The sequence below is a fragment of the Xiphophorus hellerii genome, chromosome 20 (assembly GCF_003331165.1).
Source record: "Xiphophorus hellerii strain 12219 chromosome 20, Xiphophorus_hellerii-4.1, whole genome shotgun sequence".
NCBI lineage: Eukaryota > Metazoa > Chordata > Actinopteri > Cyprinodontiformes > Poeciliidae > Xiphophorus > Xiphophorus hellerii.
The window spans coordinates 158721-176812 of NC_045691.1; the positions used below are offsets into that span (position 1 = coordinate 158721).

Sequence of the window (18092 nt, forward strand, 5' to 3'; positions counted from 1 at the left end):
AGCGCAACTACAAATTATTCCTGCGGTTCACAGAGCTGTACAACCACAGCTAACACGGTTCGTTTTAAACTCTCACCTTGAAAGTTCTCCAAAGAACAGAATTCCTCACAGGGGATTGGTGTAAATATCCATACAGGTCAGCATGTGTCCAGTTTGAGTGAAAGGAGGAGCGCGCGATCCGCACTGAGGTAGACTTAAGAGATAAAGCAGTGCGAGAGGCAACGAGCAGAAGCGCCAGATATGTGATTGGCCCGCTCTGCCTTTAAATGCATGAACTATAAACCTATCTTTTATCAATAAATGTGCTCTATGATTGAAACTCTCAGAACAACAGACTTTAATATAAAAAAGGAAAGAAATGTAAGCGATATATATGTATTTTTTCCAATTAATATTTCTAAAAATAAAAACAAGCCACGCTTAGTCTGGCAGGGGTCCTAGCAAAGCATGGCGTGCCGCCAGGCTTATAATATACTGGGGGAAATCCTGTATGTTATTCACATATATAGCATAAATATGTTATGCAATGTTATTCACATCATTCACATCCTGTACAGCTCTTGCTTAGCAGACTGTATGGTTAAAAAGTTAAATTATTAACATAATATTTAGTAATATAAGCTAAAAGACTTCCAGGACAAAGAAGCAGTTATGTTTATGTGAGAACAGAATTAATTTTTTGTCTTGTCAAACCTCCTGTCTTCATTTTCTGACAGCTCTTCCGAAGATGCCTACCTTTCTGCAGGTGGTAGAGACCACAGCCACCAGTGTTACTCTAACATGGAAGTCTGGGAATGCTGAGCCTGTGTCCTACTATTTGGTTCAGTACCGTTCTAAAACTTCTGGCAATGGTTTTCAGGAGATAGATGGTGTAGCGTCAACTCGCTACAGCATTGGCGGTCTTAGCCCCTTCTCTGAATATGAATTCCGTGTCCTTGCCTCTAATAGTGTTGGGCGGGGGCCTCCAAGCAGAATTGTGGAAATCTGTACAGGTGAGCAGGCACCATCATCACCACCTCTTCATGTACGGGCACGATTATTGAGCTCCACCACCATACTGGTGGAGTGGGAATCTCCTGAGGAGCCAAATGGTCAACTGCAAGGTTATCGGATCTTCTACAGCTCTGAGCCCAGTAATCCACTCAGCACCTGGCAGATACACAATATCAATGACAGCAAGTTCACGTCCATCTCAGGACTAACGCCTACCACCACTTACAGCCTAAGGATGCTTGGCTTCACATCTATGGGAGATGGGCCACTGTCTGATGTTCTGCAGTTAAAAACCCAGCAAGGAGGTGAGGGTTTCCCACAGTAAAGCCATACCTGTCAAGTCTCCTGTTTTGGCCGGGAAACTATCGTTTTTTTATTCCTCTTTCCCACCGTACTCCCATATTATTATTTTCCCGGATTGTGTGCTGGATTGTGCCCTCCGCTCTCACATTGGTTGGTGTATAATTCTCTTCCCTCGCTCATACGTTAGTCCCCTGGTCCTAGTACATCACTCTATGTCCGCACCCTTTTCTCCTCCCCCCCGCTCTTACATTTCATGTGTCTTGTCTTTCAGTCCGGTCTCCCCCCAGCATGCGCTTTCAATATTGTGCTATTGAAAGCACATGCAATAGCAACACTCGCTTAAGGAGGAGACCGAAACAGATGCTGCTTGTGGGCTCAATGTTGCCGCGCAAGACGTAACCGACAGAATCCGGTTAAAGGATTTTCAAAATAAAAGATCCTCCAGACTCAATACATAACACGGAAATATTTAATTATTTCTTGCGCGTCCCGGTACCGATTGGTCGGACTGGTACCGGTCCGTGGCCCGGGGTTTGGGGACCACTGCTTTACAGCAAGGATGTAAAGCACCTGGATCACAAGAACAAACATGAAATTTTCTCAAATGTCATCAAAGTAATCAACAGTCATAAAATATTTCAATGAAGACCAAAATTAATGTTCCAGTTATTGTTAATCAAAATCCACTTTTTTGAGATTTATATTATGGTATTATATTATCACTCATCAAAAACATACTTGGAGTGTTGCTCCAGGTAGCAAGTGGGCTAGCAAGCTCCTACTTGTTATAATCTGGGCTAGCGGGAGCCTCTTTAAGTAAGAGGGGTCCTAAGATGAAACCTTTGAGCAGGGGTGAATCCAAAGAATTCTAAGTGGGGAGGCCAGAATGGATCACTATCTTTTCTGGGGTGTCTCACTGGAAAACATAGGATGAGTTAAGGCACCTAAAACCAGACACCTCAACAAGATTTGGAATGCAGGCATTGGCGGCAAAGATCAACTCAGCATTATCTAACTTGTTCTCCTTATAGCAATGTTTCTCAAACTATTCTCGCCCCCACTTCAGCGAAACTTATGCTGCCTAGCAACTATAACAGCGTGAAGCAAAGAGCGGAGAAGAAGAAGAAAAACAACGGTTTCCTGATTTCTGTATTATTCTAAATATGTTAGTTTGATTCTAAAATATTCAAACATGTATTGCACATTTCTACAAGGAATAAATATTAGCAAATCATTTATTTCCAAATATAATACTCTCCAGATTTCAGATAAGCCATTACAGTAACTAGCATGTCTGAAGGCTTAACTTTAATCAATCAAATCGCATCCCGTATTGGTTCAATAGGGGGCGGAGACAACAACAACCACCTGTCATTCAGGTTAGCCTAAGCTAGCCTGAATATGTCATGAGCTGTGGTGGTGGAAGCGGTGAGGGAAACGCAGCAGACCCAGATGAGATGAATGATGGAAGTTTAATGATGAAAATAGGCTCAAATAAATTCCAAAAGTCCAAAAACCTGGCAACACAGTTGAGCAGAAGGCTAGGGCTCAGCACTGGTAGCAACAGGCTACATGCATGGACAAGAACACATTGACAGACTGGTGCATACGACAAGGACCCGACCAAGACACAGAGACACAGGTGACACTAAATACAAAGGAGGTAATCAGGGAACTAGACACACCTGGGAACAATCAAAGGGAGACAGGACAACACGGAGACTCAGACACAGAAAACTAATAAATACACAGAAAAGCACAGATATTGACAGAATATTTACAACTCTCTTGTTGATACACTAATATTACCTACCTACTTTCAACCACTTTGAAAAGCTTTTCTTCGTCTCTCCAACATCTTTATCCCTTACCCTCTTCCGTTTTCTGTTTTATGTCCCGGAGTTTTTTTCTGCCGGCCCATCTTTAGCTCCCTGTTGTCGAGTGCATTACTACAATTCAAATTTCAAAGAAAAAAAAACAAACAAAAAAAAAAAACGCGCCTCTGCAGGTTCTCGAAGGGCCGCTGCCCACACTACCTGTATGGGAGGGAGAGCGGCTGGCAGGAGGGGAGGGGCGCCTAATCAGTGCTGTTCCTCTGTTATTGATCATTTCATAAGCAAACAGCTGTTAAGTACATAAAATGCTGACTAGAAAAAAATTCCCCACAATGTTTTTGCGCCCCCTCTAGTGCAGCGTCCCTATGCGTTGCATACACTGCATACCCACTTTTTGCGCCACTGCTGAACAGGAACGGTTAACAGAAGCTTAAAGAAAGGTAAGCTATGTGGACGTGATGTTAGCAAGGCTAGCTGTACAGAGACACATATGTTGCATCTGCGATGAAAAAAAGTTGTCTCACTGCGCTGAATTATTGTGTAGAGGTGTTGACTGACATGTCGCTTATATGGGACAACGCTGTGACTGAAGTCTGCTATATAGTGACTATAACATTCACTAACAATCCCATTCTTCTGAACGGGTCTTTACTAAGTCCTATAGGACTGAAGCCTCACTGTGACCCGTTCTTTGTTCTTGTGATGCTCTGCGTACTCTGCAGTAGCTATTGTTATTTTATTTAATAAAAAAATATATAGATTTATTTAATTGGCGAATAAATAAAACAAGAATGTAAGAATGCAGAGCATGCTCATTGCTCTTTAATTGTTTTTGTCACCTATGATGGTGGCAGACATTGCAGTGGGAGACAGGGTGAGAACAGTCATGGTCCTTCTGCTTGGATACTGCTTGCTTGTTGCGCCTTGGACAGTGTTCATTGTTGAGCGTTGTTTACCGTTAATACATTGTCTTAATTGCTATGTTTAATGGTGCAGACAGTTGTGGTTTCTGACATGGGCAGAATGGGCAACCGCCCAGGTCGTTATCTTTTTAGGGATAGCAGGAGACCTCCAAGGACTGTGGCACAGAGATGGAAACAAAGCAGAATGAAGAAGAGTTTGAATTGCTAATAATATTGGTTAAATTTATTTCAGCTCTATGTATTTAATATGTAGGTGTTTTATAGGAATGTGGATCTTTCAAATCAATTTGAGAAGCAATTTTGATAGGTATACTTAATTTTATTGTGTCATGTTGCGCAGGGCTCTGGTCTTCATCTTGACTTGGTCACGGCTTAGGTGGTCTTGACTACAGCACCATTGCGTGACTGTCCTAACGCTTCTTGCATGTCCTCCCCCACCCACTTTCTTTCCATGCCCTTTCTATTGGATTTCTTTCAAAATAAATGCCACTAGTGGCAAAAAAGTGAAGTTCTTGCTATGTTAGGACAGGAGATGAGATGTTTGCATCCCTGAAATTCTGATGCATAGAATCACATATCTAAGTCTAAACTATGTTACAGAGAGTAAACACAATAAAAACATGCTTCATCTATGGCATTGTTCATTAAAATTTCTGACATTTCTGACGTATTAAAATTAAATATGATGGGTACACTTAGTAATATTGTATTAGCGATTAGGTAATGCATTCAGCAAGCACTTTTACTTTTAATATTTAAGTACAAACAAGGGTACCGAGTACACATGTAATGATTTTCAAACACTGCTCTGAGATAAAGACATTAGACATGAAACGTCATCACTGTACTCCCCACACCAAAATGGAAGAGCAGACAGTGGAGAACGCTCTTTGAAATGGGAAGGTGTATGTTATCAGAAAATGGTTTACCTAAAGAACTGTGGCCATATGCTGTTCAGTGTGCTGCCCATATTCACAACAAACATGTGGGTATTTGGATTAGAGTGTTACTCATACAACAACCACCACAAGAAACTAGACTCAAGAAGGGGAAAGGGACTGTTTGTAGGGTACAGCAAGACCAGACCAGCTTATTTGGTGTACCACCCACAGGTTAGAAAAGTTTCCAGACACAGGCACCAGCCTGGTTGGTGTTGACCAACAGATACAAACAGATGTTTGGGATCTAGGGATCCAAGATCACAGATACCCGATTCAGGCAGATAGACATGATGTAACAGCTTAACATGCTTAACATGTTTTGAAGTATCTAAAAGGTACTTGTGACTATGAACTAAGCTTAAAGAAAAACAATGAAGACTTGAACCTCACAGCCTCCAGTGACTCTGTCTGGACATCCTCAGTAGAGGACAGACGCAGCACCACAGGTTATTGTTTCAGTTTAACGCCACAAGGTCCAGCCATTACCTGGAAATCCAAGATTCTGCAAGTTCTGAATCCTGTCATTTTCTGTTTTATTATATTATGCATGAGCATGTTGTACTGCAGTTGTCCTTTGGGGGGCAATGGGAGCAAGTTCTTTTGTGTAGGCAGTACTGTTCTGAAGAAGAAGTTGAACCTAAAACTTAGCAATAAAATGAACACATTTTATTGCTAAGTAAAATGCAATCTAATGAAAAGATTTCATTGTATCTAATGAAAAGAAGTGTGGTTCATTGTGAACATGAGTGCCGAACAAGAAAACGCAACACGATCGTTTTTTTTTTTTTTTTAAAGGCTTGGCCTTCCAATGGACAGGTGTTTGGGAATCTAAAGGGCACACCTCAGAAGCAGACCTCAGAAGCAAGATAGTGCACTGGGAAAGAAGTGTTGTGTTGTTCTGGAGTGATGTGTTTATTTGAGCAAACAATTCACAGAACGTATGATAAAAATGTTCTCAGTGAGAGACACACCGCTACTCCAGCACAGTACATGAATGAGTCACGTGCTGCACAAATTAGGATATTCGAGCTGTCTAATCTCCAAGTCAAATATATTGGCCTAATGACAAGCAATATAATGTATCATTTGATGCAATAAGCTTACTTTGACTGAAAAATGACCAAAATATGTTCATTATATAGTGCTGGAATGGTGCTGTATCAGTGTCAACAGATCATGTCCTGAGTTGTGCAGTATGCCGATTGTGCTGGAAGACACACTGTTTCTATCTTCACCTATAAACTGTGTGATCAGGTGAACACATCTTGTGAGCAGGTAGCTTTCATGTACTGATTCTAGAGATTCAGTATCATTTCATCACAAGGGGAAACCCTGATCTATTGTGATGAAATTTGAGAGCTACTGTAAAAAAGAGAAGATCCTTATTTCCTCTGCTTCACAAGAAATAGGCAAAACATTCTTGGAAAACACAATCCCCACACCACCGCTACAGTTGGACTTGACTAAAAAAAACCTCCCCTCCACATTCCTTCTTCCAATCACTCTCATTATCAGCAGTGCTGTGTGTTTCTTGAATTAACATTACATCAATTTTCTTTAAAACAATAAATCTAAACAACTCAGCCCTTTTCACTTCATCTCTGGCACCATTTAAATTTAATGTGCCTATTTTAAAATCACACATAGAAATAGAAACAAAAGAAAAGATACGGAGAAACATAAAATATTTCTCTAAATATCCTCATCTTCATTAGCAGTAATTTCTTGGGCTCTGACTTTCAAAATCAGTTTCTTTAAGCAATAAATTTCTTGATCTGTTAACACATCATCAACAAAATGTCCAGTTTTCTTTGTTAAAGGCCAAAAGGATTCAATAAACATTTTTAAATCTGGAAAGTATTCTTCTACCTCAGCCTGAGTCCTTTAGTTTTTTGTAGAAACTTCTTAATTTCAGCAGGAGGATACAGGTTCTGCTGATCCTGGCTCAAAGGCAGGTTACTATCAGACTCCAAACTGCTCTCTCCTGCTTTGTTTGCTCTCTTAGCTCTGAGAGCTTTAGTGCTGCTGTTAGCAGGTTCAGAACTTTTTCTTTTCTGGGACAGTTTCAACAACTCCTCATCACGCATGCTGTCATCCTCACAAAAGCTTTCACCAAAAACTTAATCAGTTCTTTTTTCCCCCCGAATCTGCATAAAAACTACTCACAGACGGATCATGTTTCATCTCACTATCAGTGATATCAACTTCATTAGAACGATCACAATTTAGAAAGGATCGCACTTCAGGCTGTTCCTCTGCAGCTACAACAGAAGGATCACCAGGAACCCCGGAACCAGCAACATCAAGACCCGCACCGACTACCGTGAAACCATAGGTGGCCGCTTGACCTGCGTCGGCGGCACCATCACCATTGCCAGCATTCACCAACTGTGTATTCTTAAGCTTTTCTGGGCACGATCGAATTATATGACCTTCTGCAACCAAAACATTTCATGTTCTCTGAAGAGGCAAAAACCATATAATTAAAACCATCTACTTTGAAATTAAGGACAGGTTTAGCTCATTAGCTGTGTCTTTAAGGATTATAAATACCTGCCTTCTATGACACACAACATGTTTAAGAAGCACTGATTTACAACCCAAAGAAACCATCTTTATGGGTGAAACTAGCTGTCCATAGCGTGACGACTCCTTAACAAGGAGATAATTTTTAATAAACGGGGGTGCATTTGAGATGATCATCTTTTTAGCTGGAGTAACCAGCAGGAGAACCGGTGTGAAAGTGTCATGAATGACAACACCCCTTTCAACCAAATCATTCACCTTAGATGTACTATCAAGAAAGATCACGATCGCACCATTCATACAGGAAGCAGATTTCACACTATCACAACCTACCGCTCCTCCAACAGCTAAGGCTGCCTCCTCAACTGAACAATTCACTGTTGGTATGAGTTTGACAGCATGCCGACGTGTCAACTTTTCAAACTCCGCACCGCCCTCCACAACGGGCATGATGCCTAAACGCCAAACCAAACCGGTACCAAAAAACTACCGGACCAGTCTGGGACAACCAAAACTCAACTTAAGATCAAGTAACTGTGTGAAGAGAAAAGTGTTCAAAAACACCTTGTAGAAAAAGGGTAGAGAGAAGACTCAAAAAACCACTCAGTCTAACACTACCGTCTCTAGCTCCATTCACTCTGAGAGAGAGAGAGATTTTTTTTTACAAAGGTCTTTTTTAATTAACAAACTGCACACTAATAAGATTTGTATCTTCTTAAGAAAAAGATTCTTAAAGTCTATCCTGGTTTGTATCACACTTTTCCTGTCCCAATGTCAACTCCATTCTGAAGGAGGTAAAGTTTAATAAGGATTTTCATGCACCATTATTCAACCATATTTTGTTGAAACTGTAAAGCCAGAGCATTTTCTTGTGGAGCTAAAACAGTCTCATAATTCACAAATACACCGATCAAGACTCACAAATGCACAAGATCCACAGTGCAAAAAACTGATTGAAACTCGATTTATTTGCTGCAAATTTATGTCTGTGTAAGGTTGAGATGGCACTGTACATGAAAACATCTCTTTAAACTATTCAGACTACCAAAATAAAAAAGACACAAAACCGTTGTGCATTTGTGGATTATGAGACTGTTTTAGCTCCATATTTTCTTGTCTAGGTTAAGGGTAGTTTAACCTAGCTGCTACTACTTAGAAATAGAAGCAGCTATTCCTTAGCTAAATGCACTGTATGATTTCTGATGACTGGAATAGCCAATTTTAGATATAGGACAGGCAAGTGGCAGTGAATAATGAGTTCAAACTATCCTCGTATTGGCTGGCCTTCAGTTGGTACTGTGGAATAGGGTGAACAAACTGGTAGATTGAGGTCAGTAAAATGAGCACAGAAAACAAGAGGTTAGATCCCATAAGACAGATGAGCTTCCCAGGCAAGTATTGTAGAAATGAATTGAAGCAGAAAATGAGCTGGGATCAAGAAGATGCTTTTGCTGAATGACTGGATAACTAGTATTCAATAGGAATAAGACAAGGACTGGCTAACCACAACTGTAGAGTTTCTTATAATTATTAAAACATGACCATGGAGGAAATGTAACAGAAATTTGTTGCTGACTGAATCGGGAATTGGAGATATATTTATTCTAAACAAAAATGGTAATAACAATTAGTATCTAACTTTATGTGGTGGTACAGAGTCGGACTGTCTCGAAACAACACATGAGCTAACATTTGCCTTAGCGCTAACATGCGCTAACTGCAAAGTGAAACAGAACATGGTATCAGCTTGAAGTGTTGTCTTAGTGATTTTTCAGAGCCCTCCAGCAACATTTCTTTTCTCAAAAAATCGACCAGTAACAAATCTTGCAACTTTCTTTGGTTTATCGGCAACTTTGGTGACCAAACGTGAATGCTCCGATCAGTTTCAAACTTGGTCAGTACTGACTCACTGTAACTACTGACTGTGAGTAGTGAGAGCTTCCTTGAGCCCCTCCCACCTCTGAAGCACTTGCAAGCGTCCAGTCTGACAGCAGGCAGGTCGTGCAGCAGCCTGCAGTAGATCAGAAAAAAAAGATTCACTCCATTCTGTTTCCACTGCTCTATTGCAATGGAATCAATGTAGGGGCATTGTAATATAGACACATCCATTTCTATATGGAAACATTGCAATGAGGAAATATTCATTAGGTATAAGATTTTTCTATTTCATGTCAAACTTTTAGGTCTGGCCATGCCTCTGCAGCTTGCTCGAAAATGCTTTTGATCCCACATTTAATCCCACATGCCCTATGTGTTGTGTTCCGGGGATCTTTGTTTTCCTTGTGGGAATCTGCTTGCTGCTTCTCACCATCTAGCCACCAGATAGTGCCAGACTCACCTCTCTCCGGAGCAGTGTGTCGTCATCCTGCACACCTGAGATCAATCGGCTCGTCAGGCGAGGTGTACAAGAGGAGCTGACTGCCAGTACTTCGATGCCTGAGTGTTAGTCAGTAACGGTACCGCTGAGCCCCCTAGAGCTAGTCTCTGTTTTCTCCTCGTTGTCTGATCACTTAGTGATTCTCCTTGTTGTCTCCTGCCTTCAGGTGTTTTCCCTGAGACGTCCTGGATTCTCCTCGTGACGATTCCCCCTGGCTTCCTATACTAGACCTCCCTCGTGACGCTGTGGAACATACCCACTGGTTGCCCGAGTTTCCAGACTCACCTCCTCCGTCTGATCGCAAGTTCCTCCTGGATGTTCCGACTGGCAGTCGTGCCTCTCCTCTGTTCTGCCTGAACCTACCTGTCCGCCCTCCGACACACTCCCTCGCAGCCTTCTGGATCTCTGTGGCTAAGCGCTGTTCCTCCTGGACCACAAGGACCCCGAGCACTGCGGTTATCCCTCCAAATCTACAAACTCCTGTTCAACAAGTAAGATTATTCCAATTTACTGTCATCACTCCCGTCTTCTATATCCTGTAAACTCACCATCTCCTTGCTGTGTTCTTTATAGTGTGCCGACCACTCCGTCAGCTCCCCCCCATCCCCGGATAGACCCGTTATCTCCACTGCATTCTATCATTGCTGTTCTAATAAATTCACTTATACTATATATTGCTCTCCTGTGCCGTGTTCTGCATGTGGGCTACAAATATAGACTCAAACAGGACACTATGAGCAAACTGACCAAGTTTTGAAACCGATCAATCAAAATATCTAGGAGGCAATCAATCAAATGTAGAGGCTGCAAACAGCCAGTTGTGAAATTTCCTCTCTCCTAAATATTCCACAGTCAACTGTATTATAAGAAAATGGAAGAGTTTGGTAATGACAGTCACTCAGCCATGAAGTGGTAGGCCACATAAACTAACAGAGCGGGGGTTCGGCATAGTGCGAAGAGGTTACCAACTTTCTGCAAGTCAGCACTACAGACCTCCAAACTTCATGTGGCCTTCAGATCACCTCAGGATCTGTGTACAGAGAACTTCATGGAATGGGTTTCCATGGTGGAGCAACTGCATCCAAACCATACATCACCAAGTGAAATGCAAAGCGTTGGACGCAGTGGTGCAAAGCACGCCGCCACTGGACTTTAGATCAGTGAAGGCGTGTTCTCTGGAGTGACAAATCACGCTTCTCCATCTGACAATCTGATGGATGAGTCTGGGTTTGGCGGTTGCCAGAAGAACACTTTCTTGTCTGACAGCATTGTGTAAAGTTTGGTGGAAGGAGGATTATGGTGTAGGGTTGTTTTTCAGGAGGTGGGCTTAGCCCCTTAGTTTAGTGAAAGGAACTCTGAATGCTTCAGGATACCAAGACATTTTGGACAATTTCATGCTCCCAACTTTGGAGCTGGCCCCTTCCTCTTCCATATGCACCAGAGCACAAAGCAAGGTCCATAAAGTCTGGTGTGGATGAATTTGACTGGCCTGCACAGAGTCCTGACCTCAACCCAATAGAACACTTTTAAGATGAATTAGAGCTGAGACTGAGAGCCAGGCCTTCTCATCCAACATCAGTATGTGACCTCACAAATGTGCTTCATAAGCTTAAATGCATCACTTAAGTTCATATGTGAGTCAAAGCAGGTGTGTGAATACTTTTGGCAGTATAGTGCATGTAAAGATATTTAACCAAATATATTGAACAAGTGTGTTCAATATATACAGTATGTTATAAGATATAAATAACTTCCTTTATATGTGTATATAAATCTCTCTTGCAGTGCCTGGAAAGCCCAGTATGATGATCAGTACAATGATGGGGAATACTGCTATGATCCAATGGCAACCTCCTAAGGAAATGGTGGGAGAGCATTTAGGCTACCAACTGCAGTACAAGAGAACAGATGAGAAAACATTTACTGTCAAAGATTTCAGGAAGACAGATGATCATTTTACACTTACCCGCCTCCTTAAAGGGGCTACTTACATTTTCAAACTATCTGCTAAAAACCAAGCAGGCACTGGTGAAGAATATATAAAAGAGATAAGCACCCCTGAAGACATGCCCAGTAGCTACCCCCAGAATCTGAGAGTGGTAGGCCTCACCTCCACTTCAACTGTATTGGTTTGGGAACCTCCTCCTCTGTCAGAGAGGAATGGAAAGATTATAAAGTATGTAGTGGTATATCGGGATATTAATAGCAAGCACAACAGTACCAATAGTACCACAGAGTCACAAATGACTATCCTGGACTTGCAGCCTGACACAACTTATGACATCAGAGTCCAAGCTTTCACCAACAAGGGAGGAGGACCTTTCAGCCCCAGCATTCAAAGCAGAACCACATCAACATCTGTGCCAGGTGAGCTTCAGAACCTATCATTTCGCTTTCTGTGTAGCTCTTGAAGAGAGAGTCTGAATTAAAAAAACAGATAAAAAAGACTGTTGGGCGTGCCATGGTGGCGTAGGGGATAGCGCAACCCATATTTGGAGGCCTTGAGTCCTCGACGCGGCCGGTGCAGGTTCGATTCCCAAACCCGCCGACATTTGCCGCATGTCTTCCCCCCTCACCTTCTCCCTTTCTGTCAGCCTACTTTCGTATAAGGGACACTAGAGCCCACAAAAGACCCCTGGAGGGGTAGAAAAAAAAGACTGTTGGCCTCATTAGTTTTGATGCAAAAAGGTAAAAACATCATTTGGCAATGGTGAGTTTTGGTCTGTGTTTTTGTTACAAGTACTACCGTACTTAAAGTAGAGGAATTAGCAAGGCAAATTTTGTAGAATGTCATTTGTTGCACAAAAAGCTTGTATTCAAACTGGAAGCTGCATGTTTTCAATTTTTCATTTTCTGTCAGAATCACTACATGTCTAACTCAAACATTTAAATAATCAGTAGAAGTGAAAGTTGAAGGTGCTTATTGCTCAGTGTCCGGAATCTGATATTCCTGTAAGGAAAAAAAAAAGACACACGAAACGAACTCTGGTCACATTTGGCAAAGCATTACAAACAGGCCTGTGTAGGGGCCAGTGCTGTTTGGCACTAGCCCCCTACCCTTGCCCCTTGACGGCTGCACTCCCCAGCTGCCAATGGGAGTGCAGCCACAGTTGCAGGAATATGAAAGTAACACCAAAACATTGATGGTCTTTACTTCAATGGAGCTTCCTGTGACAGACAGAAAAAAGCAAATGTACAAAGGTTCATTTCCTTATGGAAGTGTACACAACTTTCTTGTATTTTTTTATGTGATAAGCACTTTTGGTATTAAGTTAAACTCTTAAAGCATTTTTAAAAAGATTTTTTTATTATTAAAAATTTGATTATTAGATTAAATTAGATTTAAAAATTGAGGGGAAAACAAACACCTTGTTCAACCACCATAGTCAGTTTCATTTGTATAATAACAGGAAATGTTGACTGCTGGCTATTGATTTGTAACTTTATTTTTCAGTCTCAACACAATTATGCATTTTTGGATAACTAATACTTTTGGTTAAATTAGAAGAGATAAAACAAAATTTGGAAAATAATAAAATGGATTTCATTGGCCAAAAGGCTTTCAGCTTCACAAGTTTGGCTCTCATGACAAAAAGTTTGCACAACACCGATTTAAGTGAAAAGTAATGTATAAATTACACAAAGACTGATGTTTTCAAGGCTCTGTTTCTTTTATTTTCTGCCTACAGCTGATTAAAACATGACATTTAAGATTATACTACATCAGGTCAATAGAAAAATTTAGTACAGAAATTGGGGTTAATGAAAATTGTGTGTAAACTAAGATAAGATAGATAAGATTTATTTGTCATTGTCATCAACAGATTACGAGATTGAGATTTGCTCGACTCGAGTTAAGATGCAGTCTATCCTATCTACCCTATCTATCTATCACACACACTTGTAATTTGATGACATTGTCATCATTGTGGTGCAACATGTTTGAAAATGACCCTCATCTTTCCTCAGTGTTTGTCAAAAACTTTGATGTGAAGGCTGTGATGAAAACCTCTGTCCTTTTGTCCTGGGAAGTACTAGAAACATACAAATATCAAATTCAACTCAAGGTAAGATTAATAAGTTTAATTTGATACAAAAACACATCATAATCATTTACCAGTAAATGGGATTAGTTTCTATTGGTAAACCTGCAGATCCCAAGATATAGTCAGTTCTTCCTTAAAATATTGAGTATGTTTATATTTGCAATACGTGTGTTTTGATCTATGTTTTTCTGTGTGTTTATTTTGAGTGTCTGTGTTGTCCTGTCTTCCGCTTGATTGTTCCCAGGTGTGTCTGGTTCCTTGATTACCTCCTGTGTATTTAATGTCACCTGTGCCTCTGCGTCTCTGTTGGGTCCTTGCTGTATGTGTGCATCAGTCTGTCTGCACGTTCCATTCGTTGACCAGAGCTACCAGTGCTGAGCTCTTGTCTTCCGCTCAGCTGTGCTGCCTGGGTTTTGGACTTTTGATGTTTTTGTGCCATATTTCTCATTAAACCACCATCATTCATCTCATCTAGGTCTACAGCGTTCTGCCTCACCACCACACACTGCAGCATATGACAATGTGATTAATGGGTATAATCATATAATACATGACAGGCAGTTGTGCATTATATGATCATGCCAAACATAAAACAAGCAAGCACACAAAAGATGATAAACGAAATGGTCTCTCAGAAGGACTTGAGTTTAAAAAAACACTGCGTTTTTTATTATGGACCAGCAATTTTTGAGCTTTTCCTCTCTTAATTTTAGGAAAGGTTCTCACACTCCTCTATCTGAGTGTTTATCTTGTGGATGAGCCATTCATAAGAGACGGTCTCTCAAAGTGCCACAGCCATTCTGTAAAGCTCTTGTCCCTTCCAATGTCTTTACTACAACTCACCTTGCCGTGACGAGGACAATTTTTAACAATTGTACTTTTTTTGAATTTTTCAACTCAAGTATAATATTGGTGACTCAGTGCGTATGATTACCTCGGATCTCTAATTTTGTGAGGCAGTCTCAGTTTTCTGAGAAGTAAGAACTTCCATAAATCTTTATTTGGGTCATATAATTCTTGAAATAGTTGAAGAGACAGTAGGGTATTATTTTGGAAGAAGCAATTCATATTATCAATCTCTTTTGTATGCCTGCTCCTCCGCAAAGATCATTTTGCCCTCGATTTTTAGTTCTGGATATACTGTTCCCTGTGTGAAGGGACATATATTTACTTTTCTATGTAGATGCTGCCGAACATTTCTAGTGTGAGTCATAATTGGACTGGATTTAACTTCATCATTCGGGTGTTGGGATAGATAACCAAAAGTTTTAAATGGAGCATTTATTTCACTTTCCAGGTTCACCCAGATCCAGAGCTCCTTCTCAGAGCTGTATTTTCCATGCTTTCGAGCTCCTACCTCATAGAGAAGCCCTCCTCAGGGCTTCCCCTCTCAGCTCCTTCAGACTAGTCAGCAGTAATTAGAAAACAACTGGTAGAACTGCATATCTGCTGAACTCATAAGAGCTAGTTCTCAGTGTAACACTGGTAAAAAAAACATTGTTAAAGGGTTAAAATAGGAGTAGTGTGATGACTGACTGATGATGGAGTTTCAGAAAGAGCAGGAGTTTTTAAATAGACAGAGATCCATCTAATTTCAAGGTATTACATTAGGAAATAAAATTTCTTTTAAGTCTATTTGATATATAATTTTAATGAGAACTGAAGTTAACTGAAGTTAACATGTCTTAAAATTACAAGTTTTTTGCATTTCTGAGCTGGAAACGATTAAAATTATAATAGTAATAATCCTTCTTTCAGATTCTGTACAACAACCAAAGGGTAGAAATTCAAGGTGACCTGAAGAAAAAGCTGATCACACAGCTACAACCAGATACATATTATTCTTTTGTGCTGAAGAGCTATGGGAATGGAGCTGGTGACCTTCAACAGCAGGTTTCTGTTCGAACCGCTCCAGACCTGCTGTCAGTGAAACCAACTCGATATCAGCCAACTGTGGATGAAGACAGGGTGACTATTGTTATGCCTGAGGTCCCAGCTGAAGCCCATGTAAGGTCTGTACTCTTTTTGTGGAAAACATGCTGAAAAATAGTCTTATTCAGTTTTAAAAATACATGGAACATAAGTGAAAATAAAAATTGTGATATTTTGATATTTTTTCTTTAGTTGTACTGTTTCTTTGGCTTCATACCAAGATGCATGACTATTTTCTGCTGTAAAGTCACTATTGGATAGCTTTTTGAGATATAATGCCAGCAGTACTAAAGTAACTACAACTGTTTTGATAACGATGGAATAGAATTGGTATTTGATGAGAAAAGAAAATGTGGTGTTGACTAGAAATATATCATGGACTATATGTCATTGTTGTGAAATCACTAAGTAGGGATTATGGGATGGGGAAAAAGCCCAGCAGGCTCAGTGTAGCAGTGTAGCATCCAAATAATGACAAATAGTGATAGTGTTCACTATTTGCAATAAATACTGTTAACCCAAGGAGACATACTGCCACCCATGCAGGAACAAACCAGGTGGTGTGCCAAAAAGTGATCGGGTATCCGCGAAGGAATAGGCCATGGGAGAGTATGCTGCCTGATTAAGTGTTTTGACTTTACCAGGTGTGTCATTAAGTTTGTCACACCTGATTAAATGGTGTGACACAGCACTGACACACCAGTGGTGTGAATGACTTTCTTGGTCGTTGAGTTCTTTTAGAAAAATTATGTTAACACCAATAGCATGCTTTATGCTCAAGTTAAAAGTTTCTCATTTACCCTTTTCTGTCCAATGAAATGGAATTTCTGCATAAATTACTTTTTCACTCAAAGGGATTATATCTTACAGATATGGCTGAAATCATTCAGTGCCACACTGAAAAACTGTCCCATGAAATGTCAAAAATAGGATTTTTTTTCTGCCAAAAAGTCATCAAGGCTCATTTCTTGCCTAATGAAATTCAATTTCTGCATGAAATGACACTCAAAGGGATTATATGATTTAGATATGGCTAATCAATTAAATAAATGTGCTTCAAATCCCTTTTTGAAGCACAATGAAAATGTTTTCATTTAGACTCCATTATAGGAACTACATAGGAAACCTCAGGGAAGTAATCGTTTAAAAACCTGGAGTCCAGGCCCTCTGTATGAAGCAAATGGCTTAGGACAAGAGGCTGGTTTTCAGCTGGAGGTAGTTATTGCCTATCTCCAATGGTGATTGGACAAAAAGTGGGGTACACCCTGGATAGATCGTCAGCCCCTCACAGTTTTTGTGTACAAATTTGCCCAAAAATATATCTTTTGAATTCTTTTTTTTTCTTTTTAATTAGCTCACAGATTATTGAAAGATGTAACTTTTGTACGGTGGCCCTGAGGTGCAAAGCACAACAACATTAACGAAGCACAATTACAAATTCAAAAACACAACAACATTAACGAAAACACAACATTAACGGAAACACAACAACATTAACGAAGCACAATTACAAATTCAAAAACACAACAACATTAACGGAAACACAACAACATTAACGGAAACACAACATTAACGGAAACACAACAACATTAACGGAAACACAACAACATTAACGAAAACACAACGGAAAAGGTATGTCCCAGTGGGAGACCTAAGAAATCGCTGATTGGACTACAGCTCGTTTTACTTTTGAACCGGAAGTTATTCTGGCTACAACGTGTTTTTTAATAACATGAATGTTCTCGGTGATCCAAACCTTACTACTGCTATTCGAGAGTCTTTTGACGCAGGACATACATATGAGGTGATACTGGACATGCTTCGGACCAACCATAATACAGCAATACAGTGTACCCTCCGCCATGCGCATACGGATTATTATGCTGGGTCATCAAGACACAGTTACGGATCATCCACAGGGAATCAACGCATCGAGTCATGGTGGTCTTTTTTCAGAAGAGGAAGGTGGGTACATATCTGTGTTTTTCAGATGTCAAGTACAGCGAAAGCTGATCACGGTCTGAAATCCATGGAAGCATACAGTCTGAGTTTAAAAAGGATTTGTAAAGTAGGTCCAAACTCTTCGTGTGAAAAACAAGGTTCTGGTGACTTTAGTAACATACACGTAAGCTCTATGTTAGTTAAGCAAATTTTGCAGGTTCTGCAGTAAGTACTACAATACATATTTGTGATATTAATTTTAGTATTACACACAG

General features: G+C 40.4%; 1 protein-coding gene across 1 annotated transcript in view; it reads left to right on the forward strand.

Annotated features, from left to right (window-relative positions):
* LOC116710338 (receptor-type tyrosine-protein phosphatase F-like) overlaps positions 1 to 18092 on the forward strand; it is a 174559-nt gene that overhangs the window by 89563 nt on the left and 66904 nt on the right. The window contains exons 10-14 of the mRNA XM_032549336.1: positions 717 to 1314; positions 7257 to 7387; positions 11684 to 12265; positions 13868 to 13965; positions 15703 to 15956. Of these exons, the coding sequence (XP_032405227.1) occupies positions 717 to 1314; positions 7257 to 7387; positions 11684 to 12265; positions 13868 to 13965; positions 15703 to 15956 (1663 nt within the window). The remainder of the gene's footprint in view (positions 1 to 716; positions 1315 to 7256; positions 7388 to 11683; positions 12266 to 13867; positions 13966 to 15702; positions 15957 to 18092) is intronic.